The sequence below is a fragment of the Loxodonta africana genome, chromosome 4 (genome assembly GCF_030014295.1).
Source record: "Loxodonta africana isolate mLoxAfr1 chromosome 4, mLoxAfr1.hap2, whole genome shotgun sequence".
Lineage (NCBI taxonomy): Eukaryota > Metazoa > Chordata > Mammalia > Proboscidea > Elephantidae > Loxodonta > Loxodonta africana.
In genome coordinates, this window is record NC_087345.1 from 51,385,172 (window position 1) to 51,412,603 (window position 27,432).

General features: G+C 37.8%; 1 protein-coding gene across 1 annotated transcript in view; it reads right to left on the reverse strand.

Moving 5' to 3' along the window:
- TMTC2 (transmembrane O-mannosyltransferase targeting cadherins 2) overlaps positions 1-27,432 on the reverse strand; it is a 456,462-nt gene that overhangs the window by 63,196 nt on the left and 365,834 nt on the right. The window contains exons 10-11 of the mRNA XM_003405237.4: positions 17,388-17,502; positions 355-418 (exon numbers count right to left, since the gene is read on the reverse strand). Coding sequence (XP_003405285.1) covers positions 355-418; positions 17,388-17,502 — 179 coding nt within the window. The remainder of the gene's footprint in view (positions 1-354; positions 419-17,387; positions 17,503-27,432) is intronic.

A 27,432-nucleotide genomic window follows, 5' to 3' on the forward strand; every position in this document is an offset into this window, starting at 1 on the left:
TATGATGGTAAGAAGTCTGTAGGTACTTCATACTATGGCAAAAAACAAAACAAAAACTGTTCAAGCAATCAATTTTAAAAGTCATCCAAATGCAAGCTATTTAGTAATGCTAAAACCTGAATCCAAATTTATGGTGCTTTTTACATGCTAGAAAATATGGCAATTTTTACCTCTGGAAAAAGATAGAAGCTTGAGACAGGCAGATCTTACTGTTGAATTAGCACACTAAGTAGGTATTTGGAACAAGAGATCAGAGAGAAAAAAACCCCAGTACCAAATGCTCCTAAGTCCTAAAAACTATCACACGCTCTGTGTTTGTCCCTCAGTAATAGTTCTCATTAGGAAAGTACTTACGTTAGGCCTCAGCTTGGCTGCCAAGTCGTAATACTTCTCAGCTGCTTCATTGAGGCTAGCCTGTCTGTTAAAAAAAAAAAAAAAAAAATTTAATTTAAAAGTGCAAATAGGTGAACAGAATCACTGTGCTGCAGAATACTTTTAAAAATTACAGTCTCATTAATCAAACACTAAGCTTTCCAAGCAGAAAAGTCCATTACAAATTAAATGCTTGCCTTTGTGTTTGAGCAATTTTATATGTTATCCCAAAATAATGTTACATATTTGGTATTATTATTTTTAATTTAAATATATATTAGAAATCAGAAAAGTTACTTAGCTTTTCCAAGCTAACCCAGATAATATGTTATAGGGTTGGGATTCTCTAGCTTCGACGTGATGCCCCAGAAAAATCTTAATTTTTTAATTACAGATGGTCAATATTAATAATTAGTTGCTTTTGTTTTATGGAAATAATGGACATTGGCAGGTTTAAAAAAATCTATCTAGAAAGCTACTTCCTTTCCTACTTGGGATGGGGGGCCTTCTATTGCGTGCAGTCTACAGAAAGTAAAAAGGCCAGTTCTTCCTCCTCCTTGCTCTCTGGTCACCAAGTAGGCACATGGTCTGGGCTTAGCTAAGTGGATGCTCCTCACTTGGGTCTTTGATTCCTGTGTGAGTGACAGAAAGGTGAAGGGATGTCTAGATTCACTCATAATGGTGGAAGCAAGAAGGCTATGTCCCGGTAAAGCAGGCAGTCATGAAAGGGTTATTAATTATCCCATAATAGTTGTTCTTTAGACAAGTCTATTCTTGTTACAATTTTGTTACAACTTTTACAGCACTTCACCATGATTGGTCAAATCCCTAGGTTTATTGTCTTCTCCTGGCAGAAGGCCGAGGCGCAGGTGCACTGACTCTGAATCTATCCACTATATGATCTTGTTGGGGCGGCAGTAGCAAGCCGTTGCCATTTTTTCAGGGCTGTGTGCAGTATTTTTAGAGCTGTGTGCAAAAACCCATTCACTAAAATTATGTGGACTGCACATGCATCAAAAGACTGCAGATCCTCCCCTCACTGATTGTGCACATGCATGTCACTCCCTATAAAAGGAACAAATCTGCCCTGACAGCCTTAGGTCACAAGATCCTGCCTGTCTCCCAGTTTGCAAACTGTGAATAAACCTTTCTGTTCTTCCAACTCTGTGTCTGGCTGACTTCAATTCGCTAGTCTGCTTGACAAGAACCTATTAGTTGACAACTTCACTGGCCAGACTCTCCCTATAAAGAACTATTGTTTTATGTCCTGCTTCTTGACCTCTGTGGGTAACTTGTTTCCTGCTGATTCAAGCAGCAAGAACAATAAAGCGCCTGCTCTCCAGCCTGTAGTGAATTGTGTAGTCTCCATAGCCTTCAAACAACCACAGTCGGTTTCTATTGCTTACAGCCAAATACCATGAGTGGCACAGTTATACAAATAAGATGCACACTGAATGCTACCGATAAGTTTGTACATCACCTATTCTTGCAATTCACAGCAAAGACCTAGGTTCTGCCAACTTGTTTGCAGAAGAAATCAAATGTCATGGTTCTAAAGAAACTCAGATAATTAGCCTTTAAAAACTCAAGACGTTTTTGAATCATGCCATGCTGCTTCAGGAGATCTTCTAAGATGGGAAATAACAAGAAGTGACTTAAGAGGCGGTTACAAGGTGAGCTGAAATATTTGACGGGTACAGAAGAAACGCTGAAGAAAAATGCCAAATTCAACTACAGGTGATGCATACAGCCTAGCTATAATGTGTACAATTGTAGCAAACGGCTTGGGGTCTTGCAGTTGAAATGGAGCTTCTCTTGAAGCAATGATGTTAGGAAGCTTTCGAGACATGAAGATGACAGAGAGGTCAGGAATAAAGAAGAGAAAACAAAAATTAACTGTCACACATTTAGGTAAAAAGAGAAGGCTAACCATGACTTTAAGATTGGATTTGCATTTTGGTCAAGGTAAATAAAAACTATTCAAATATACCCCATACAGCCATATAATAATATAAATTATAAGAATAACTGGAGATAACATCTCTCTGGAGAAAGAGACACATTTTTCTAAAATTTTAAAGGAAAAATAATTAGAAACATTACTATTTTTAATGGGGTAATAGAGAGAGTAAAAACCCTTGACCTAAGGCTCCACTGGCCCCATGACATGTTATAATGTGCTAGTGCAATTTATATTCTCATAAATGTTGAAGTTCAATTTCAGTAAGTCAAGAAAAGTACTTTAGTCTGGTATGGAACAGTAAAACTTCCCTCACTAGGGTATTTAATGAAGGTTCCCTCCATCAAATTACAGAATCACTTTGGTTTAGTTTCATTTGGAAATCTGAACCAGAATTCATTAGGTCATGCCCTGGAAGAGTTTTCCCCAGAGGAAAATAAAAGGCATGGAGGTAGGAAATTAGAGGAACTTAATACTACAAAAAGGTGAGTTACTTTGAAGCAAGATCAACCAATAGATGTCTAACATAGCAAGTGGAGTTACCGTTAAAATTCATTTTTTATAGATGTTCAAGTTCATAGGTCAATAAAGATCAAAAGAAAAACTGAGAAACTCAGTAGATGAAATGCTTTAAAAATGATAATCAACTCAACTGAGAAAAGTTTCTCCTCCCACCAAAAAAAAATGGTTATTAGTTTTTTTAAAGTCTTCATACTTCAGTGGTTGAATTCCCAAAGGATATATTTAGTTTAAAATCTTCATATCCTAAGGTAGAGGTAGAAGAGATGATACTCAAATGAAATAAAAAAGCAGTAGAATTTATTATATATACCATATAATTGTGAAAATTCATTTTCACCCCAGGATTTTGCTTCTATTATTAAATGGTTTTTATTGACAACTAATTAGCAGACATTTATGGCAGCATGGGAAAGCTATAGGGAAAAGAATATACCAGTTTTACCACTGAACACATTGCATTGGGTAAATCTTCTGCAAAGGACCTCTTTAAAGTGTTGAAGAGCAAAGATGTCACCTTGAAGACTAAGGTGCACCTGACCCAAGGCATGGTGTGTTCAATCACATCATATGCATGTGAAAGCTGGACAACGAATAAGGAAGATCGAAGAAGAATTAATGCCTTTGAATTGTGGTGCTGGTGAAGAATATTGAATATCCCATGGACTGCCAGAAGAAAGAATAAATCTGTCTTGGAAGAAGTACAACCAGAATGCTCCTTAGAGGCAAGGATGGCGAGACTGCATCTTACATACCCTGGACATGTTGTCAGGAGGGATCAGTCTCTGGAGAAGGACATCATGCTTGGCAAAGTACAGGGTCAGTGGAAAACAGGAAGATCCTCAACAAGGTGGACTGACACAGTGGCTGCAACAATTGGCTGAAGCATAACAATGATTATAAGGATGGCGCACGACCAGGCAAAGCATAACAACGATTGTAAGGATGGCGCAGGACCAGGCAGTGTTCCGTCCTGTTGTGGATAGGGTCATTATGAGTCGGAACTGACTTGACGGTATCTAACAAATTCACTTATATTCACATTTTATTCTTCAGACAAGATTATAAACTCATGAGGAACTGACCAATGTCCATTTTATGATATGTGCTGTATTTTATATTCCCTTCTACAAGAAGCAAGAAGCATCCTGGGAGAGCTTAATAAATCTTTATTGTATAGATGACTGAATCATTAATCAACATTTGAAAAATGAGGAAATTAACAATATTCTACCAGTCCCTTAGGGGTTAAGGGGATTCTCCTAACTATTGTTAAGAACCTCAACCACCAAATTGTTAGGGACTGATTGCAGGACTCAGGTTCCCAGAACTATTAGGATCTGTTGAAAGATGTTGATAAAATACACATTTCCTGCATCCTCATATCCTTTCTCCCTGTCCTCTTTATTTTACCAGGTTATAGAACAGAAAATTTCTAAATCCTCTTTTCTATGTGTCACTTATGGAATTCCAAGGATTGATTATCTCATTTACCAGTTACAGCACCATGAAAGAGTTGCTATTATTAACAACGTTTTAAAGAAGAAGAAAACGAGGCTTAAAGAAGTTGTGTAACTTCCCCAAGGTTATACAGTTGGTAAGTGGCTGAAATAGAAATCAAGGATTCAAAACTAAAGATCTAAATGATAGGTTTATGCTGCCATCTCTGTATACATGAAGATATAGAAAAATGATATGTGCTGTATTATTCTGTGCCAGATTACTTGAGATATCAAATGGTGTTTTGCTTCCTTTGCTCCAACACGCCTCCCCCAGCCCATCCCCACACATGTCCTGACCATTGCTTCATCAACTGCTAAGTAAGGAAGAAACCATATTCTTTGTCTATGATGTTTAAAGGTCACCACTTGAGTGTGAGAGGAGATTTGGAAGGGGGGTATTTGCAATTACTAGGTTTACTTCCTGACCCACTCTATCCCTAAATTGACAAATGTGAACTTTGCCAGACCAAGCTAAGCAGAAGAGCTTTAAGCCCAAACAGAGTGAAACCTACTGTTGTATTTTGCTCCCTGTACTTCAGCTTCTCCCAAGCAAGGGTAGAGGGAGAGGAACTCAAAGGAAAAGACAAAGAAAGCCCCAGGTGATAAGGAAAAGTAAAAAAGGCGCGAGATACTCACTTTCTTACCCTCAAGATCTCCCATTTTTAAGGGATTACGACTGGATATGGAGGGGAGACATAACTTGCCCACGTGTCCAAATGGAAAACCCAGAAGGTACGTAAAGAGGCAAGCAATTGGTTCTGTCGCGATATCTCCCCAGCTAGATGTAGATAAACTTGTATTCTGACCACAGGATATTTTACAAAGCCAAGAATAAGATGGTGAGTTAAGAAAAATCACTTATACCAGGTGGCTATGCTGGGTCCGGATGGGCAGCTAAATCCACCTAATATGCCACCCTAACCGTCAAAATTATGTCCCATATTTAGTAAATAAAGATTTAATCACTATGCCAACAAAGGACTTAACCCACTAGAGACTCAGATGGAGGCTCCTTTCTCATTATCAATGTCTGCCCATGATATCCATAAGCCCCACCCTTTAGTCCAAATATCTGTGGCCTCTCTGGGTAAAGAAAGGTAAGGAGGTAGAAACATGCCTATACGGTATTAGTAAATGGGGCTGTGAAATAAACCTTGAACTCCCAAGATATCACTGGAGTAAGCTGATCGTATATTGAAAGCCTTTAGATTTAGTTTTTCCTGCCATCAGGGAAAAGGTAGGCTTAGAGTGAAAACAAATAGATATATGAAATATATCTATTTCCTCTCTCGTGTTATTTTGTGATAAGAAAAATATCTTTTGGAACACAGGTTTATGGTCCAATATTCTTATAAGAAAAGACATAAAAGAAATTTGGGAGTCAATTACGTTTTGAAATAACAGTTTAATGTACCCTGTAAAATGTCTGAAGAGAGTATGATTAAAAGAATCACTTAAAATTGTATTTTTATGTGTTCTATAAGAATTACAAAATCAGAGGTTGCTAAATTTAAAACGAGTTCCCTCTAAAGTATAAAAAATAAAAACTCTAGTAGCATTTAGAAGATATTAAGTATAATTATTAATGTTTTCAATTGTCCATTTTGAATTTAAAAATTATCCAATATAATGACCACTGTCTGCCTCACACAAAACATAATATTTTTTTTTTTTTAAAGTTTCGGTGATTATTTTCAAGGATAACTTAAAAGCCTTTAAAAAGAGAGAGAAAGCTGTTTGTTCATGTATAATGAAAGCAGAAGGAAACAGTAGCTGAGATTTCCTGGGTTCTTGCTAGTGGCTAAACTGACTCTTAGTTTTAAGTTTCTCAAAGCAGCACTAAACTTTAATTTTAGTTGATAAGTTGTACAGTAGGAATAGAAGTAGAGCTAAAATAAATGAGGTCATAAAAATGTACTGAAAATCTTAAAATAGCAAAACCAGAGTCACATATGTAAGAACACTGGAGCAAAAAAGATTCTTGCAATGAAATGCCTACAATAAATTATTTATGACCATCAAGACTTCTTAGATGAAAGCATCTTCTCTGTCAAAAAAAAATTTTTTTTTTGTCAAGGCACCAAAAATGGCTTCATAACCTATACCTAACTAAAGCTAAAAAAAATGGAGTGGTAAAGCAGAAATGTGGCAATAACACAGGAAAAGAGTAGGCCGATAATTTAATTTCATCAAAAATCCATTTGAGTCAGAAATTTCTTGATGCCCCATGAGAGTTTGAGCCCATTCTTTCATGGCCTGCTAATGGCAGAGGTAAACCTGTGTCTAGTAAGATAATGAAGTTTACTGGAAAAAACTGTGTACTGGAATAAATATGTATCAGCAATGTCAGTTGTAATATTTATATATAGTAAGTTACCACTTCAAGGCCTTATGCTTGCGGAGGGAGAGGGAGTTGGGGGTTGTCGTTAGTGAAACAAGAAAGGGCGGGCTAGATCTTGCTTCTCTTTGTGGTCCAAGAACATCACAGGCATCACCTGGGGCTTATTAGACTTGCAAAATCTCAGGCACCACCCAAACTTACTAGATCAGAACATGCATTTTAACAAGATTCCCAGGTGATTCAAATGCACATTAATGTTTCAGAAGCACTGTGGTGGAAGGTGTCTACCACCAACCCCACCTGTCACCCTCTTTTGTTTTAAAGAACTTACAACCTATTACAACCTAATTAAATAAGACTCTGCTTGACCAAATGTGGGAGCCCTGGTGGTGCAGGGGTTAAGTGCTCTCCGAGGGAGAAAGATATGGAAATTTGCTTTTGTAAAGATTACAGCCTTAGAAACTCTGTGGGGCAGTTCTACTCTGTCCTATAGGGTGGCTAAGAGTCAGAATCTACTAGATGGCAGTGGATTTGGGTTGACCAAAAGCTGGCAGGAAAATAGAATTTATAATTGGAAAATCCAGGGAATTTTTTAACTACTCCTGTTACCCAAACCTTTGGTAATTTCTGGAAGTGTTAAGGATGAAAGTATACGGCCTAGAATGCCTTGGATACCCAGTAGAAAGGGCAATACCCTTGCCAAATATATATATATATATCCATATGGATATATCTGGCTATATAGATCTTTTTCCTCCCCTAATTTGCTTTGGGAAAATAATCTGATGCTGCTCCTTCCTTGCTTAAGAATTTCAGTGTTATCATTTCCAGTCAAATTTATAAAGAAGTTACTATGTGTAAATTCTATATTTTCAATATACTTACTTACATAAGACTGCTGCATTTGAACATAGAAATTAAAACATAACACTTCTTCTCCCATATATTCACTCTGCTCTCTAGAAATTGTGGAAGTAATGGGAACGAGTTAGAGTGTAGTAAATTTTTGCTTTCCTTACTACCTTGAGGAGCAGTGTCAGCTTGCATCCTCAGGCTTGGAAAAAAGGAAAATGTATACTCAGCTGTAAGTGTTCTGTTTGTCAGACACTGTACCAGGATGGTATTTCTAAAAAATTAATATTCCTTTGAAAGTATAAACTTGGAGTTGTTTCTCCTATGACCATAAATCTACTTTTAAAATTTATCATAAAGCGATAATTTAACAATATTGTAGAGATCTATTATTGATTATTTATACATTTAATAAACTGGTACTCTTTCTATAAATTCTTTCTTCTTCAATTAATTGAAGAATCACAACTTCTGGGTAGTTACTGAATTGTAAAAACTTGAGGAAACCAATGACACACAACGAAAACATTATTTGTCAGAAAACACCAAGTTTAAGTCCCAGCTGCACCAAGTGTGAGAGGTGTTTGCTCTCTCTAAAGGCTCAATATCCTTATCTGTAAAATGGGAATATTAGTGTCTACTTCACAGATACGGAGTTAGGACTAAGAGAGTAATAGATATGAAATACCAAGTACAGTGCCAGGCAGGTTGGAGATATCTGAATAAATGTTACTTTCCCCCTTTACCTTGTGTCTCAGTTATCTAGTGCTGTTATAACAGGAATACCACAAGTGGATGGTTTTAACAAAGAAAAATTTATTCTCTCACAGTCTAGGAGGCTAGGAGTCCAGATTTAGGGCATCAGCTCAGGGGAAGTCTTTCTCTCTCTGTCAGATCTGGAGGAAGGTCTTTATCAACAACTTTCTCTTGGACTAGGAGCTTCTCCGCACAGGAACCCCAGGTCCAAAGAACATGCTCTGCTCCTGGAGCTTTCTTGGTGGTATGAAGTCCCCCACTCTCTGCTTGATTCCCTTTCCTTTTATCTCTTGTAAGATTAAAGGTGGTGCAGGCCACACCCCAGGGAAACTTATATTAGATCAGGGATGTGATCTGAGCAAGGGTGTTATATCCCTTATCCACTTCAGCATAATCCAATCTTGCCTCATTAATCATAGGCAGAGATTAGGATTTACAACATATAGGAAAATTATATCAATCACAAAATGGAGGACAACCACACAATACTGGGAATCATGGCCTAACCAAAATGACACATATGTTGGGGGGATACAATTCAATCCATGACACCTTGTAAGTGGATTAAACAAAAAACAAAAACTGCGCCTATGAATACTGTGCATCTGGTCAAGTTTATTTCCAGTGTCTAAAGCCTTCGTTTCAGGTATTAAACCTTCACGCTGTCTACTGCTTCCAGTTCTGGGAGAAAACTGAATAAAATCATTCATACAAAATGCTTCTTATAGAATAATTAATTTAATATGCCCTTCTCACAACTCTGTAGACATAACTCTACCGAGTTCTAGCATTTTAAATTCTTTTGGTATTTTTCTTTGATGCTAACCAAACTGCTTTTTTAAATGCTCTCATCTAGATGTTTCAATACTTTTCATTCTATTTGACATAATAAAGATGTCAACATGTACAGTCAACATTCATTACCCTGCTTACCCTTCCCTATATTTTGGTAATTAGCCGCAAGGCAGAAAGCAGGAACTCCTTTATATTGCAACTTTCTTTCAGCCCAGGTGGCAGCACAAGACTCAGGCTCCACCAATCAGATGCAACCTCAAAAGACTTGAATTCAGAAGTAAACATAATGGGAGGCAGCTGCTCCTAGGAGAATCATCCTCTGATGAATGTGGCTCTAGCTCTGCTTGGTTCTTTGTGGGTGGTGGTGGCAGATACTCAGGACTTCCAAGGCTGCTGAGCTCCAGGGAAGGTCTCCCTGGGTGGTTGGGCATTATTTCTGGCTGCATAGAACTGAGCTCTCTGATCCACTGAGACAGTCTGTGGGCTACAGAATATTTTCAGTGAATTCATTTTTATTCTTAAACTAGCAAGAGTGGATTCTGTAGTTTGCAACTAAAAATTCTGACTCATACATAAAAAGAAGTCTAGGAGTTGATCTAGTTTTATTAATTTTGCCTTCAGTATGATGGTTGAAGGCTATTATCCTACCTTAGAAATCTTCTCTAATTATTTCTTGATAATTACTTAACTGACCTATGCTTTCTTTCAGAGCTTTCTGTTTATATTAACATTTATGTATACACGAACAAATAAAACTATACATGTAACCATATATATACACACACATATGCTCCGTGTGTGTGTGTGTGTGTGTGTGTGTGTGTATATATATATATATATATATATATATATAAAACTATAAAAAAATCCTGCTGCTGACAAATGGATTCCGACTCATAGCGACCCTGCAGGACAGAGCAGAACTCCCCCTTAGGGTTTCCAAAGAGTGGCTGGTGGATTTGAACTGCCAACCTTTTACTTAGCAGCCGAGTTCTTAACCACTGCAACACCAGGGCTCTACATATAGCTATATACAGACACATACAAAAAAAAATATATACTATAATTATGTATGTATATGTATATATATATAACCACTTTTATGTATGTATATAAATACAATTGTGTATGAGTGTTTGCATGCAGTCTTCTTATCAATTTTATCCTCTTATCCTCTAATCAGTCTCTTATCCTTTCAGTCATTGTTTTCACGTCTTTAGTCTTTTCCATTAAGTTCTGGGAAAATATCTATAGTTTCTATTTTAACCCAGAGAATTAAGTTACTACATCAGTCTATCAACTGTACACTGCCTCCATTACACTTGTAAATTCAGAGATCCTATTAATCTCTTAGCAACCTTTTGTGATGTTATATTGTTCCTCTTCCCAACTACCTATTTTATTTTCACAGATGTATTATGCATAAGTAGGTTATATTGTGATAATAAACACAGCCTAAATCTAAGGAAGTTAACCAAGTTTTTTTCTCACTCCTGCAACCTATCTAATGCAGGTAAGAAGGGAAGTTTGTCTCCCTTTGGTCACTTGAGGATCGAGGTGATAGAGGGTCAACCTTGGTACATATTTTCATAAGTTCCAAATCAGAAAAAACAGGAAAATCGCTGGCTAGCAGTTTTGGCCACAGCTGACTACTGCCACAAGCTGACTTACATCTCTTTTACACATATTCAAAGATCCAAATGAGACCCACTGTCATGCCCCACTTCAAAGAAAGCAAGAAAGTACAATTCTATTGTGTTTCCCAAACGTAGAAGGCCAAACATACATGGTGAATAGCATTAATACTGTTTCCACACCACATCGTCTTCTTTTAAACCATGTTGGTAACAGGAATTAGGGAAATTCTAAGGGACACTTGTGTTTTTAATGTCAGTCTTCTAGCGTAAGGATCGCTTACTTTGATACCTCTGATTTGTCATTCTTATCTATACTGCCAAACAAAATCACATATTAGAAAATTATACTTGTTTACAGAGGAAGGTTTTTAACCACTACTGAGAGTTGAAATGGGTCTATTAGAAATTTCTGATACTTCAAACCCAGACTCAGAGAGAAGCTACAAATTTTTATCCACTCTAGTTTTCATTGCTGTTGTTGCTGTTTTGTGCCATTGAGTCGATTTCAACTCATAGTTACAGTTTTCTTAAAGTTGTCTAACAGGAAGCAAGGGTTGTTCTGTGGTCTGAGTAGATGAGGGTGAGAGTGGAAACTGTAGACAACTCCGATACTTTTCTCCTTTGGAGTATCATTTCTCACTTGTACTATACTTGGTTAACACCAAGTTAGCTGAGGCAATTTCAAGCTACCTAACTAGCATATCTGTCTGTGGTAGGGATTAGCCAGCATCAGACTCCTACTTTACCTAACAAACTACCTGTGCCAAGTATAAAAAAAAAAAAAAAAGTATAAGCCAGGATAAATGCAATAACTTGGAACTGAGTTCTGTGTAAGATCCAACATCTGGAATACCTCCTGAAGGTTCCAGTAAGATACAGACTTGTCCCTTGGTGACTGGTCCTTGACCCTTGCTTTTTCCAATCTAATCTCATCTACATGGAATCATATATATATTTTTTTTAATTTGGAATGACCAGTTCTTTTTCTCCCCCCTCCATTAATAGATTCTTTTGGTTATTTCATTGGGAATTAGCAAGGGAGGGGAAGTTAAATTTGTGTGCCTGGACCTTATCTTAAACTATAAGCTTTTCCTAAATTGCTCATTTTGGATTTCAAGAAAACCATTAATCCAGCTACCCAAGTTACAACTATGGAAATATCTCTCCCTCATATCCAACTGTTTACAAAACTTTGCCAATTTTATCTCTTAAATATCACTCAAAAGAATAGAGGTCCTGAGGGAACACTTTGTAGCAAATTCAATTTAGTACTTTGTGGCATCTCCACAGGAAACTATAAATATCATTAAATAAGCAAAATCTTGAGTTGCTGTTGTTGTTAGGTGCCGTTGAGTTGGTCCCAACTCATAGCAACCCTACGCACAACAGAACAAAAAATTGCCTGGTCTTGCGCCATCCTTACAATTGTTGTTATGCCTGAGGCCATTGTTGCAGCCACTGAGTCAATCCACCTTGTTTAGAGTCTTTCTCTTTTCCACTGACCCTGTGCTTTACCAAGCATCATCTCCTTCTCCAGGGACAGATCCCTCTGGACAACATGTTCAAAGTATGTAAGATGCAGTCTCCCCATCCTGGCTTCCAAGGAGCATTCTTCCAAGACAGATTTGTTCATTCTTTTGGCAGTCCATGGTATATTCAAAAATCTTCGCCAACACAACAATTCAAAGGCATTAATTCCTCTTCAGTCTTCCTTATTCATTGTCCAGCTTTCATATACATATGATGTGATTGAAAATACCATGGCTTGGGTCAGGTGCACCTTTGTTTTCAAGGTGACATCTTTGCTTTTCAACACTTTAAAGAGGTCCTTTACAGAAGATTTGCCCAGTGCAATTTTTTGACTGCTGCTTCCATGGGTGTTGATTGTGGATCCAACCAAGTAAAACAAAATCCTCGACACCTTCAATCTTTTCTCTATTTACCATGATGTTGCTTATTAGTCCAGTTGTGAGGCTTTTTTCTTTATATTGAGGTGTAATCCATACCAAAAGCTATGGTCTTTCTCCTTCATTAGTAAGTGCTTCAAGTCCTCGTCACTTTCAGCAAGCAAGACTGTGTCATCTGCATAACGCAAGTTGTTAGTCTCCAATCCTGATGCTGTATTCTTCATACAGTGCAGCTTCTCAGATTATGTGCTCAGCATACAGACTGAATAGGTATGGTGAAATGATACAACCCTGACGCACACCATTTCTGACTTTAAACCACTTAGTATCCCATTGTTCTGTCTGAACAACTGCCTCTTGATCTATGTGCAGGTTCCTCATGAGCACAATTAAATGTTCTGAAATTCCCATTCTTTGCAATGTTATCCATAATTTGTTATGATCCACACAGTCAAATGCCTTTGCATAGTCAATAAAACACAGGTAAACATCCTTCTGGTATTCTCTGCTTTCAGCCAGGATCCATTTGACATCAGGAATGACATCCTTGGTTCCACATCCTCTTCTGGATCCGGACTGAATTTCTGGCAGTTCCCTGACAGTATACTGCTGCAACCACTTTTGAATGATCTTCAGCAAAATTTTGCTTGCTTGTGCTAATAATGATATTGTTTGATAATTTCTACATTCGGTTGGATCACCTTTCTTGGGAATAGGCATAAATATGGATCTCTTTCAGTCAGTTGGCCAGGAAGCTGTCTTCCATATTTCTTGGTACAGATGAGTGAGCATTTCCAGCGCTATATCTGTTTGTTGAAGCACCTCAATTGATATTCCGTCAATTCCTGGAGCCTTGTTTTTCGCCAATGCCTTCAGAGCACCTTGGACTTCTTCCTTCAGTACCATTGGTTCCAGATAATATGCCGCCTCTTGCAATGTTTGAACATCGACTAATTCTTTTTGGTATAATGACTCTGTATATTTCTTCCATCTTCTTTTGATGCTTCCTGCATCGTTTAATATTTTCCCCAAAGAATCCTTCACTATTGCAACTCGAGGCTTGAATTTTTTCTTCAGTTGTTTCAGCTTGAGAAATGCCGATCGTGTTCTTCCCTTTTGCTTTTCTATCTACAGCTCTTTGCACGTCATTATAATACTTTGTCTTCTCGAGATGCCCTCTGAAATCTTCTGTTAAGTTCTTTTACTTCATCATTTCTTCCTTTTGCTTTAGCTGCTTGACGTTTGAGAGCAAGTTTCAGAGTCTCCCTCTGACACCCATCTTGGTCTTTTCTTTCTTTCTTGTCTTTTCAGTGACCTCTTGCTTTCTTCATGAATGACATCCTTGATGTCATTCCACAACTCGCCTGGTCTTCAGGCACTGGTGTTCAACATGTCAAATGTATTCTTGAGATTGTCTCTAAATTTAGATGGGATACACTCAAGGTTGTATTTTGGCTCTCGTGGACTTGCTATCATTTTCTTCAGTTTCAGCTTGAACTTGCATATAAGCATATAAGGCCCCTGGTCTTGTTCTGACTGATGATATTGAGCTTTTCCATCGTTTCTTTCCACAGGTGTAGTCAATCTGATTCCTGTGCGCTTCATCAGGTGAGGTCCATGCATATAGCTGCCTTTTATGTTTGTGAAAAAAGGTATTTGCAATGAAGAAGTCATTGGTCTTGCAATATTCTATCATCTGATCTCCAGCATTGTTTCTATCACCAAGGCCATATTTTCCAATTACCAATCCTTCTACTTTGTTTCCAACTTTCACATTCCAATCACCAGTAATTATCAATGCATCCTGATTGCATGTGCGATAAATTTCAGACTGCAGAAGCTGATAAAAATCTTCAATTCCTTCATCTTTGGCTTTAGTGGTTGGTGCATAAGTTTGAATAATAGTTGTATTAACTGGTCTTCCCCACATGTCTGTCAGTTTGTTGTACTGTGGGGGCTTGTGTGTTGCTGTGATGCTGGAAGCTATGCCACCGGTATTGAGATACCAGCAGGGTCACCCATGGAGGACAGGTTTCAGCTGAGCTTCCAGACTAAGACAGACTAGGAAAAAGGACCTGGCAGTCTACTTCTGAAAAGAATTAGCCCGTGAAAACCTTATGAATAGTAGCAGAACACTGTCTGATATAGTGCTGGAAGATGAGCCCCCCAGGTTGGAAGGCACTCAAAAGACGACTGGGGAAGAGCTGCCTCCTCAAAGTAGAGTAGACCTTAATGACACGGATGGAGTAGAGCTTTCAGGACCTTCATTTGCTGATGTAGCATGACTCAAAAGGAGAAGAAACAGCTGCAAACATCCATTAATAATCAGAAGCTGGAATGTAAGAAGTGTCAATCTAGGAAAATTGGAAATCGTCAAAAATGAAATGGAACGTGTAAACATAAAAATCTTGAGAGCTAACCATTATAATAAGGCTGCATTCAAGGGAAAACCAGTTTTTCTTACTTTGGGAAAACAAAACCCTGAATGTTTTTGATTAATAAAGAGATTGGTGTTCAGTTAATACAGTGAGTACTCCAGAAATGCTTGAATTTGATGAGTCAAAAAGCAAGAACAGTAAGTAAGACCATTAATGGAGATTGCCACCAAGTTCAGTAGGATATGACCAAGCTGCTGTGGTCGTAATGAATCAGTATATGAAGGGGCTAACTGACTGCAACATTAATGAGGAATGCGGAATGCAGAATGCAGAACGCTAGAGAGAAAGTTCTGAAAAATAAATCCTAAGTATTTCCATATTGCCAACTTGCAATCAATACTTTCCCCTGGTTTCTAGCATTATAACTTAAAAAAAAAAAAAGTTACAAGTATATATTCAACAAGGACATGTTTTGTAATGTTCTTACAATTGGTTTCCATTGGTAGACCTTGAATTTCACATACCGATTTAATATGCAGTGAAATGTGTTGTTGATGAAAATATCTATTATGATTAAGATAAATTAGCCTGTAGAAACGTGTGCTTTCCTACCCTTGCAAATGATCTATTGTGACTAACAGCTTGGAGCTTTATTCATGAAGAACACAAAGTTCTCTCCCCTAAAACAGCACCTAACCTTGTCATGCAAATTAAGGTATCTTTGAAAAATTATTCTTGCATTGAAGGTTCTTGCAAATTGGCTACGGTTTATTTTATAAATGTACCAGCAGTCAATTGAATTCTGATTTCTCTTTGTAGATGTTAGCTTTCTTGGGTTCATCCTAAAACAAGTGCTTCGCGAATGATAAATAGGGAGTGAGGGTATTCAACGGGAACCTCATAGTATACGTTTTTCTCTCAGCCAGGCTTTGAATTTCTTATTCATAACTTATTTTAAAAAAAGTAGAAAGCCATTAAGACAGTTCTAATAACAATCTCCAATGATAAGACCAAACTAATCTACAAAATTTGCATTAAATATTAGTTCCTTAGGTAAACAGGTGGGGCTCTGGTTATAAAAGGATGCCTATGGTGAGGGAACTATTCTGTATTTTGACTGTATGTGACCTGCACATGTAATAAAATTGCATAGAACTGAATATACAGACATACACATACAGAGGGGGTAAAGTATAATTGGAAAAACCTGAATACAACCAGTGTATTGTATCAATGTCAATATCCTTTGCGTAATATTATACTATAGTTCTGTAGGATATTATCACTGGGGGAAATTGGATAAAGAATACAAGGGGATCTCTCTGTATTATTTCTTAGAACTGTATGTGAATCTACAACAATCTCAAAATAGTTCAGTTACATAAATAGTTCCTCTCCTTTTCTCACAAGTTCATGTTTTAAAAGCATGCAAATTTCAACTAATTCCTCAATTATTTTTCTTCCCTTATAATTTGGAGCGATTACATGTCTATCGCTAGAAGCCAAGCACAGAGGCCGTAGGGTGGGCTTTCCCTAATACAGCATTTACATGGAGATTTAACAGAGTGAAGTTCAGGTAAGAGCATAGGAGAAGAGGTACACGCTAAGAGAATAAATAATGCTTCTGAAACAACCATATAGATAACCTGAGTTTCTTAAAAATATTCTGCCTTTAGCTCTAAAATATTATCTCTGGATGCACTTTTTATATTCATAACAAATACTGTTGATCTGCCTTTTTATCTTCTTTTATTATTATTGTTTCAATATGTTACAGTAGTGCTAATTACAGGGTCATTTTAAGAATCTGATAGGCCTTAAGTATACTTATATTTGATAATCCTCTCCACTATCAAACATATGAAAGTATACTCACGTGCCATATTGACTCTAATTCATATAAATACACAAATGTTCAAAAGCAGTTAACTAATTGACAGAATGCTAGACTCGACAGCAACGGGTTTTTTTTGTTGTTGTTGTTATAGACATTTAATTAAACACATTAATTTCAATTTTACAGTTTTCTTTTTGTGTTTTTTGGCCAGCGATTTTTTGAGGGGAGGGAGATGGTGTCTCAACAATTTGTAAAAGATCTAGTAACCTCATACGCCCTAGGTATTATACATACAGAATGTAATAGATAAAAAAGTCCTAACTGATTTTTACATATTTATTAAGCATAATTCACTTTAAGAACATGGAATAAGGGGAATAACAGGGAAATTGGGATAATTAATTCATTCTGAGTAGCATAAAAGAAATGTGTATTAATTCAAATCTCTACATTTTCTTAAAGGCAATGCTTAGAGCACTGCTTCCTCTATTCCAGGACTTTGGTCTTTAAAGTACAGTAAGAAAGACTAACCTGAGCATGTGGGCAGCATTGAAGACAACATCAAACTCCGTGCTGTCTAGTTCAGCTGCTTTTTTTGCCATCTCAGCTGCTTCTAAGAGACGAGCTTCTTCCAGAAGAAACTGACCTGCAAAGTGTGAAAGCCAAGTTTTCTTGAATTCAGAAAAATAATAAATTTCTGAAACAATAAAGTTGCTATTACAGAAGAAATGTAAGAAGAGCAATAAAGGTGATTTGCAATTAAGATTTTATGTGTGCTGGACATGCTTATTATTTAGCCTTATTTTGTCTTTCCCTTAATTGCAGGACATTCCAGGGTTTTTTTCTGGTACAATTTTTCTGAATTTTCTTAAAAAAGAAATCTCTGTAGACGATTCAACAAGAAATAACATGAGCAAATTTACAGATAAATGTTGCAAATATGAGTTGAATTGATTTTTATTACTGGTTCTTTAAAACTTCTTCTGTCTTTGATGTGTATATACAAACCGCTATATTGACACTGAGATATATTCATCTCTTACATTTAAGTAACGTTAAAATTAACGAACAGGGCAAGGTAGGTTTAACATTAAACCATAACCAAACATGTTGCCCTTGAGCCAACTGCAACTGATAGTGACCCTACAGGACAGAGTAGAACTGTCCCATAGGGTTTCCAAGAAGAGGCTTGTGGATTTGAACTGCTGACCTTTTGGTTAGCAGCCGAACTCTTAACCACAGTGCCAGGGCTCCGTGGTTTAACATTAACTCACTCTTAATTTAATTTAGTAATGTAAATGGAATAAATGTTAAGTTCAGATTCTGAGATTACTTTCAGGACAGCTTTGCAAGATTAGAATTTTTGCAGATAGAGTCACACAGATTCTTTGAAACCACACCTCAAGAATTGTTATAATGCTCTCCCAGCAACAGAGCATAAAGTAAAACAAAATAAAAACATAAAAGCTGGACTCATTTTTAAAACTGAAGATATGCACAAGGAAAGAGTTTTCTGCTTTTACATAGCAAGGGATTTATTAAAAGGAAAGTAATGGTGTCTGGCCTTATTCAGTGTGGACCTTCAAATAAAACCCAATCCAAGTATGACGGAGATATGTCCAACTGCCAGACTTGTGGAGCTGCGCTCTAATGATTATCCTTCTTGCTTTGGGTTCCCCTGCTTGCTTCATGCTCAAGAATTTAACAGTTCTAAAATAGTTATAAAATGATATGAAAGGCCTGAGCTGGGCACAGAAACAAAAAAACTTTAGAAATTGTAAATGCTCCCTGGAGGTTGCTGAAAGAGTCCATTATTTACTATTTAGCTAATAAGTATTACAAATTGTCTGCTAACCTAAAAAGACCCACTTCTTAAAATCAAGAGGCAATTTCCTGTTTCAAGGATATATAATAAACCACAGTCATGGACTATATTCAAGCATTTCTAAACTTTAATTGGCAAAGCATGGTGAGTAGAGATAACCTGAGGATTATGAAGCCTACTTTTTTAAAAAAAAAAATAAGTGACAGTTTTAAATGCCAGTACTTGGAGACACTTGGGCCATTTCTATGATTAATGTAATTTAACTAAATTGTACACCTGAAAAATGTTAAAATGGCAAATGTGTTATATATGTTTTTTACAACAATTAAAAAAAAAACTTTACATCACTTTTTTAGTGTGTTACCTAACATTCTGTGCTTTCTCATCTCTCACACAAAGAAATATAATTTTGGGGGTCAGAAAATTATTAAGGAAACAGAGCTGTTAATAATTACATTTAAAAACAGGAAGACACTATGAAATTCGTGTACATGCTAACTCTACAGATACATAGATATGAGATTAAAGATAAAGTACACATTTAAAAAACAGTAAAACAAGAATTAAACAATCTGTGTGGTGTACTGAAAAATTAATACTTCCTCTTATATCTTAATAAGCATACCAGGCTAAATCCATTCTTCAGTTAGTTATGCTTTTTATAGTTTTTTAAAATTAAAACATGGTATTTATTATTACCTGTCCTCACAGCATAATATTTAACTGAATATAAATATATTAATTTCTTATGTGAAATTTAAGCAGAGGATAATGTAGGAATCTACTAATTGTTCTTTTCCTTTCCAGACAGCTATTAACTCTGATATGTACCCCATAATAATAGAAAAAATACAATAATTAATTGAAGGATACAAGTTATTTTCTTGAAATTCAGTACTCTAGACAGAAGGGAGAAAAGAAGATATATTTAGCTCTGGTAAAAAGAAAGAAAGAAAGAAAAAGTGCATGTGCTGCCCACATAGAAAGAGGGAGAAACAGACAAGAAGTCTATGTGATGAAGATAATGGTGCTCCATTGCACAGAAAACCCTGGTGGCGTAGTGGTTAAAAGCTACTGCTGCTAATCAAAAGGTCAGCAGCTCAAATCCACCAGGTGCTCCTTGGAAACTCTATGGGGCAGTTCTACTTTGTCCCGAAGGATCGCTATGAGTCAGAAGCGACTCAAGGGCAAAGGGTTATAGCATATGAAATCAGTTTACACAGAATGCCTCAGGGCAAAGGGTTTCAAGCTTTGCTACATATCATCAATGTTCAACAACAAAAAGTAAATAGCGACATCAACTAATTACAAATGTATGAAATCAAATATCTGATGTTTACCATCCCCAGAAGTTCTGAGTCACTGGGCCTTGGGTACGGCCTGAGATTTATATAACAAGTTCCCAGATGATGCTGATGCTGCTAGCCCAGGGTCTACACTTTGAGAACCAGGGTCTTAGGTGGAGCTCAAAATAAATACTTTCACCATGCTCTGGACCCTGATTAGACTGAGCTCTTCTTGCAATGAATTGCACCTGACATGCCTAAAGAGGCATAATGACCAGGACAGAAAGATACGTGTGTCTGAATAAGACATGGCCATTAACTGTAAGTTCATTCTTTCAAAGCTCTTTTTAAAAAAGGAGTTAAGAGTTAAATTCCTCGAGTGCAGAAATGGATTTCTGAGACATTCTTTCCACGCATAGTAGACAAACACACTCTTTGTATTTGATAATTAAGTAGAATTTCAAAAAAGGAAATGTGTATATTTGCCACCACACTTTTTCATTATTCCTTTGGTTTATAATTCATCTCACCCAAATTATTTATCATCATTTTATTTCTCTCAAATCAAAGGGAGAAAAAAAGAAAACAAAAGATGAGGTGAGAAATTGTAAGAAAAGAACAGTCATGTGCACAGGGAAAAACAGAAGGGGAATCAAAAAGCAGAAGCATACCCTAGAAGTACAGATACCAAAAAGGTATGTCTCCTGTGATGGTTAACATTGTATGTCAACTTGGCTGGGTCATGATTCTCAGTGTTTTGGCAGTCATATAATGTGATCACTTCCCTGTTCAGATTTGATATGTGATCACCCTCTAGGATCTGCTGTGAGTAGTCAGTCAGCTGAAGGGGAGTTTCCTTGGGCGTGTGGCCTGCATGGAGTATGGGCTGACATTAAGGCAAGGCTCAGGACACCTGCTCATTCTGGATCTTGTCGCTGGCGCCTGTTCCTCTGACCTCCAGTTTGGGGGACTGGAACTAGCAGCTTGCCTGCAGTTTTGCCTGCCGGTGTTGAGATCTGTCAATTTTCACAGCCTGTGAGCAACAGCCCTTCTCCTGTGAGCAACAGCCCTGCTCTCTGGCCTGCTGATCTTGGGTTTGCCAGCCCCTGCGGATACATGAATCAGGAGATGCCTCTTTCTTGACCCATGGACTTGGGACGTTGCAGCCTCTACAACCATGTGAGCCATTTCCTTGGTATAAATCTCTCTATATATACATATATATATTTATGTGCTTTACTGGTTTTGCTTCTCTAGAGACCTCAGCCTAAGACATCTCCTCATGGACTAAAATAGGAGAAGGAAAAAGAAAAGCAGTTGATTGGATTCAACTGTTTCAGCATCGAATTACACCATTTCTTCTCTGGACAATTCTCTAACCAAAGCTTTCAACTGCTTGGCAGAATTTTACTAACATTTCAACATGACAAGCCTGTGAAGATCAGTCCTTCATTAACTCCTGGATTTAAAAGGCTGTCTGTAAAGAGGTGGAAACCCATAAAAATGTAAGCTAGTCTTAAGCCATAAGCTCAAATACTGCTTTGAAAAATTCTATATATAAACTCTCTAGATTCAGTTGGAACTGGCATTTCTTACTAAAATGCTATGGAAAAATTTGCTCTTATCACCAAAGCAACTGAAATAAGGAGTTAAAACAATCTGTAACAGGTGTCATGACAATATAATCCCCTTTAGGAAAGCAACCCAAAATACTCATTCTTATGTAGCTTTAAAAATATTCAAAGGCAAATATAAATCTTACTTATAATAATAACCAGAACATAACATTTGCATTAAAATATTTCTCCTTGGGAGAGAACACCTGATCATTGAAATATATCCAGCATTGTCTGACCTCTACCACTATGACCTTGTTTTGAGCCATCACCATGTTGCTCCTGGGATAAGGCAACAGCCTCCTAATGGGTCTCCCTGATTCTTGCCTCCTACAGAGTATTCCCAACACAGCTGTCAGTGTTATCTTGTGAAAAAAGAAGTCAGATCATGTCAATCTACTGGCTCATCAGAGGAAAAGTGAAAGTACTTAAAATGGTTAATCAGCCTGATACGATCAGCATCCCATGCCTATCCCCCAGTTTCTCTGGCACCACCTCCTACTACTCTCCCTCTTGGTCACAGGTTAAAGCTACATGGCCTCCTTCCTGTTTCTCTAACACATCAGCCTTACCCCTGGTTCAGAGCCTTTTCATTTACCATTCCCTCTGCTTGAAATTTTCTTCCCCTAGATACCCTAGTGGCTCACTCCTGTATTTACAGGTACACTGTGGGGATTTAAGAAAATTATTGTTCTAGAATGGGACTGAATCAACTAATCATTTCCTTAAGTGGCTGTTGTTGCTGCTGTTAGGTGCCCTCGAGTTAGTTCCAACTCATAGCGACCCTTGTACAACAGAACAAAACATTGTCTGGTCTGGTGTCATCCTCACAGACATTGTTATGCTAGAGCCCATTGTTGCAGCCACTGTGTCAATCCATCTCATTGAGGGTCATCTTCTTTTTCACTGACCCTCCACTTTACTGAGCATGATGTCCTTCTCCAGGGACTGGTCCTTCCTGATAACATATCCAAAGTACATGAGATGAAATCCTGCCATCCTAGCTTCCAAGGAGCATTCTGGCCATACTTCTTCCAAGACAGATTTGTTCCTTCTTCTGGGAGGCCACCGTATATTCAATATTCTTCACCAAAACCGTAATTCAAAGGTGTCAACTCTTCTTCACTCCTCCTTATTCACTCTCCAGCTTTCACATGCATATGAGGCAACTGAAAATACCATGGCTTGGGTCAGGCTTACTTTAGTCTCCACAGTGTCGTCTTTGCTTTTTAACCTTTTAAAGAAGTCTCTTGCAGCAGATTTGCCCAACGGGTCATGTCATTTGATTTCCTGACTTCTGTTTCCATGGGTATTGATTGTGGATCTAAGTAAAACAAAATCCTTGACAACTTCAATCTTGTCTCCATTTATCATGATGTTTTTTATGGTCCAGTCGTAAGGATTTTTATTTTCTTTATGTTGAGGTACAATCCATACTGAAGGCTGTGATCTTTGATCTTCACTAGTAAGTGCTTCAAGTCCTCATCACTTTCAGCAAGCAAGGTAGTGTCATTTGCATATCATAGGTTGTTTATGAGTCTTCCTCCAATCCTGATGCTGCGTTCTTCTTCATGTAGGTCAGCTTCTTGGATTATGTGCTCAACATACAGATTGAGTAAGTATGGTGAAAGGTTACAACCCTGACATACACCTTTCCTGACTTTAAACCATGAAGTATCCCCTTGTACTGTTAGAACTACTGCCTCTTGGTCTATGTACAGGATCTTCATGAGCTCGATTAAGTGTTTCAGAATTCCCACTCTTCACAATGCTATCCATAATTTATCATGATCCACACAGTTAAATGCCTTCGCATAGTCAATAACACACATGCAAACATCTTTCTGGTACCCTCTGCTTTTAGCCAAGATCCATCTGACATCACTAGTGATAACCCTTGTTCCATGTCCTGTTCTGAATATGCCATGAACTTCCAGCAGTTCCCTGTTGATATATTGCTACAACTGCTTTTGAATGATCTTCAGCAAAATTTTACTTGTGTGTGATATTAATGACATTATCCAATAATTTCCACATTCTGTTGGATCACTTTTTGGAACGGGCACAAGTATGGATCTCTTCCAGTTGGCTACCCAGGAAACTGTCTTCCAAATTTCTTGACAGAGACAAGTGAGCACCTCCAGCACTGCATCCATTTGCTGAAACATCTCAGTTGACATTCCACCAATTCCTGGAGCCTTGTTTTTCATTATTCCCATCAGTTCTTGATCATACACTACCTCCTGAAATGTTTGAACATTGGCCAATTCTTTCTGGTGCAGTGGCTCTGTGTATTCCTTCCATGTTCTTCTGATGATTCCTGCATCATTCAAAATTTTCCTTGTAGGACCCTTCAGCATTGCAACTCGAGGGTTCAATTTTTTCTTCAGTTCTTTCAGCTTGAGAAATGCCAAGCCTGTTCTTTCTTTTTAGTTTTCTATCTCCAGGTCTTTGCACATGATATTATTATACTTTACTTTGTCCTCTTGAGCAACCCTTTGAAATCTTCTGTTCAGCTCTTTTACTTCATCATTTCTCCCTTTCATTTTAGCTACCCTACATTCAAGAACAAGTTTCAGAGTCTTCTTTCTGACATCCATTTTGGTCTTTTCTTTTTTTTCCTGTCTTTTTAATGACCTTTTGGTTTCTTCATGTATGATGTTCTTGATGTTGCTCCACAATTTGTCTGGTCTTCTGTCATTAGTGTTCAATGCATCAAATCTATTCTTGAGATGGTCACTAAATTCAAGTGGGATATACTCAATGTTGTACTTTGGTTCTTGCGGATTTGTTCTAATTTTCTTCAGCTTCAACTTGAACTTGCATATGAGCAATTGATGGTCTGGTTCTGCAGTCAGCGTAGTTTTGTTCTGACAGATGATATTGAGTTTCTCCTTCACCTCTTTCCACAGATGTAGTCAGTTTGATTCCTGTGTATTCCATCTGGCAAGGTCCATGAGTATAGTTGCCGTTTATGTTGTTGATAAATGTATGTGCAATGAATAAGTTGTTGGCCTTGCAAAATCGTATCATGCGATCTCTCATGTCATTTCTAACACCAAGGTCGTATTTTCTGATTACTGATCCTTCCTCTTTGTTTCCAACTTTTGCATTCCAATCACCAGTAATTATCAATGTATCTTCACTGCAGATATGATCAATTTCAGACTGCGGAAGTTGATAAAAATGTATAATTTCCTCATCTTTGGCATTAGTGGCTGGTGTGTAAATTTGATTAATAGTTGTATTGGATATTATCCTATCACTGACAGCATTGTACCTCAGGAAAGATCTTAAAATGTACTTTCTGATGATGAATGTGAAGCCATTCCTCTTCAATTTATCATTGCCAGAATAGTAGACCATATGATTTTTGATTCAAAATGGCCAATACCAGTCCATTTCAGCGCACTAATACCTAGGCTATTGATCTTTATGCATTCCATTTCATTTTTGATGACTGCCAATTTTCCTAGATTCAGACTTTGTATATCCCATGTTATGATTATTAATGGATGTTTGTAGCTGTTTCCTCACATTTTGAGTCATGCCACATCAGCAAATGAAGGTCCTGAAAGTTCTACTCCATCCACGTCATTAAGGTCAACTCTACTTTGAGGAGGCAGCTCTTCCCCAGTTATATTTTGAGTGTCTTCCAACCTGAGAGGCTCGTCTTTCAGCACTATACCAGATAATGCTCCACTGTGATTCGTAAGGTTTTCACTGCCCAGGTTTTTCAGAAGTAGGCCACCAGGTCCTTCTTCCCCGTCTTAATCTGGAAGCTCTGCTGAAATCTGACTACCATGGGTGATCCTGCTGGTATTTGAAATACTAGTGATATATCTTCCAGTACCACAACAACATGCAAGCCTCCATAGTAAGACAAACTGACAGATGCATGGGGTCCTTAAGTTGCTACTTGCTTCATATTCAAGAGCAAGCTAGAATCTAGCCAGACAAAGTCACCAGGCACTCATCTATTCATATCCTCCAACCTCAGAGTGATTTTAGGCAGGGCTACAGTGAATGGCCACTCATGCTAGATAACCCACAACTCCCAAGGGGACCATTCACAGTGAAGTTCCTATGAACAGTATCTCCTGGACTTGAGCAACATGGTGGCCTTGGCTTTAGATCTCTATGTTTCTTGGAACACAAAAAATAATCCACACACCAATCATATCTTCAAAGATATTTTAAATTCAGAACAGCTTATATTGTGCAATTTGGCTAAAATCTATTGTATTCCACTGTACTGTGAAATAAACCCAAGTAGTCTGGGAACAAAAGAAGAAACTACGTGTTAAGAGATTCAATCCAAGAAATGTATTGTGTGCCAACTATACACAAGACATGGTGATAATCTGCAGTGGGAGAAACAAATGCAACATTTATCCTTGAAACATTCCTAATCTAGTAGGGAGAAAGGACATTACAGAGAGAGTTTAAGTTCAAAAATAAATATGTATAAATATACATCTCTATTTATCCACACATATATTGATTCAGGGAGCTGCAAGTATTTTTTTCAACTTTTAATTAAGCTCAACATACATAGAGAAAAGAGCACAAGTAAATATACCACTTGAATTTTCATAAAGTGACCACTATCATACAGCCAGCAGCCAGATCATGAAACAGAATTAGTATCAGATCCAAAACAACTGTCTGTACCTGCGGACTTTTAAGATTCAGATCCTTGGATCGGGGGAAAAAGCCATGGTGAAAGTATGTGGGCCTACTGGTTTGGGTGCCATCTAGTGGTAACAAGTGAAAAAAGGGAAACTAAGGCAAGTTTCCACTGGGTGTTCCTATTACAGGAGAAGCCCTCATGGTGAAATGGTTAAGAGCTCTGCTGCTAACAAAAAGGTCGGCAGTTTGAATCCACCAGCCACTCATTAGAAATTCTATGTTCTACTCTGTCCTGTAGGGTCACTATGAGTTGGAATTGACTCGGTGGCATAGACAAGAACAACATTACCGGAGGAGAGTAATGTATTCCTGATAAGAAAGTGATGGTGACAATGCAACGATCAGGATTTAGAACAGCCATCCTAATGAGATACTGCTAAAGAGAGACTGCTTGTTAAAGTATATCATTATGCTTCAGAGAATTAAAAATAAGGAAGGGAATCCTCTCTTTTGCCCCTCTGAAGGGACCCTTGCAGAGTGTCTCTTCTTCTGAGGCCTCAGCCACTCCTGCATTTAAGTATGCTTTCACTCTAAAACCAATCTCTCTCCTCTTTCCTTCTATTAGTTTTGTTGCATTGTGTTTTTGTGCTCTTGGCAGCTTGAGTTAATAAAAGCTCTATTTTAGTGTGACAGAACCAATGTGATAAATGTGCCATAGTTACTGGCCAGTTAAACAGGTGGGCTGAGTGAGCAAGAAAAGGACACCCTGGGGATCAATCTGGACTGCTCCTGTTGAGGTTTAGAGACCCTGAATCTGTCCCTAAATGAACATAAAACCAAGAGTGTGCCCTCTGAATTGGACAAGTGGTAAAAAAAAAGGTGTCTACCGCAAAGGAGATTTGAGGATCAGAAGGCCAGAGCCTTGTACTCAACTGGAAAAGAGGTCAGGAGGGCTGATGCTGCTTTATTAAATTTATTTCTCCCCTGACTTTTTCCAAAAGGGCTATGAAGTACCGGAAAACCATTGAGGGAGTCATGAAGACTATCGACGGAGAGTAATAATTACAGGGGCCCGAGGAGTAATAGAAAGGAGCCCAGGTGGCACAAGATTAAGCGCTCAGCTGCTAACCAAAAGGTTGGCAGTTAGAACCCATCCAGTGGCTCTGTGGGAGAGGTACCTGGCTATATGTTCCTGTAAAGATTGCAGCCTAGAAATC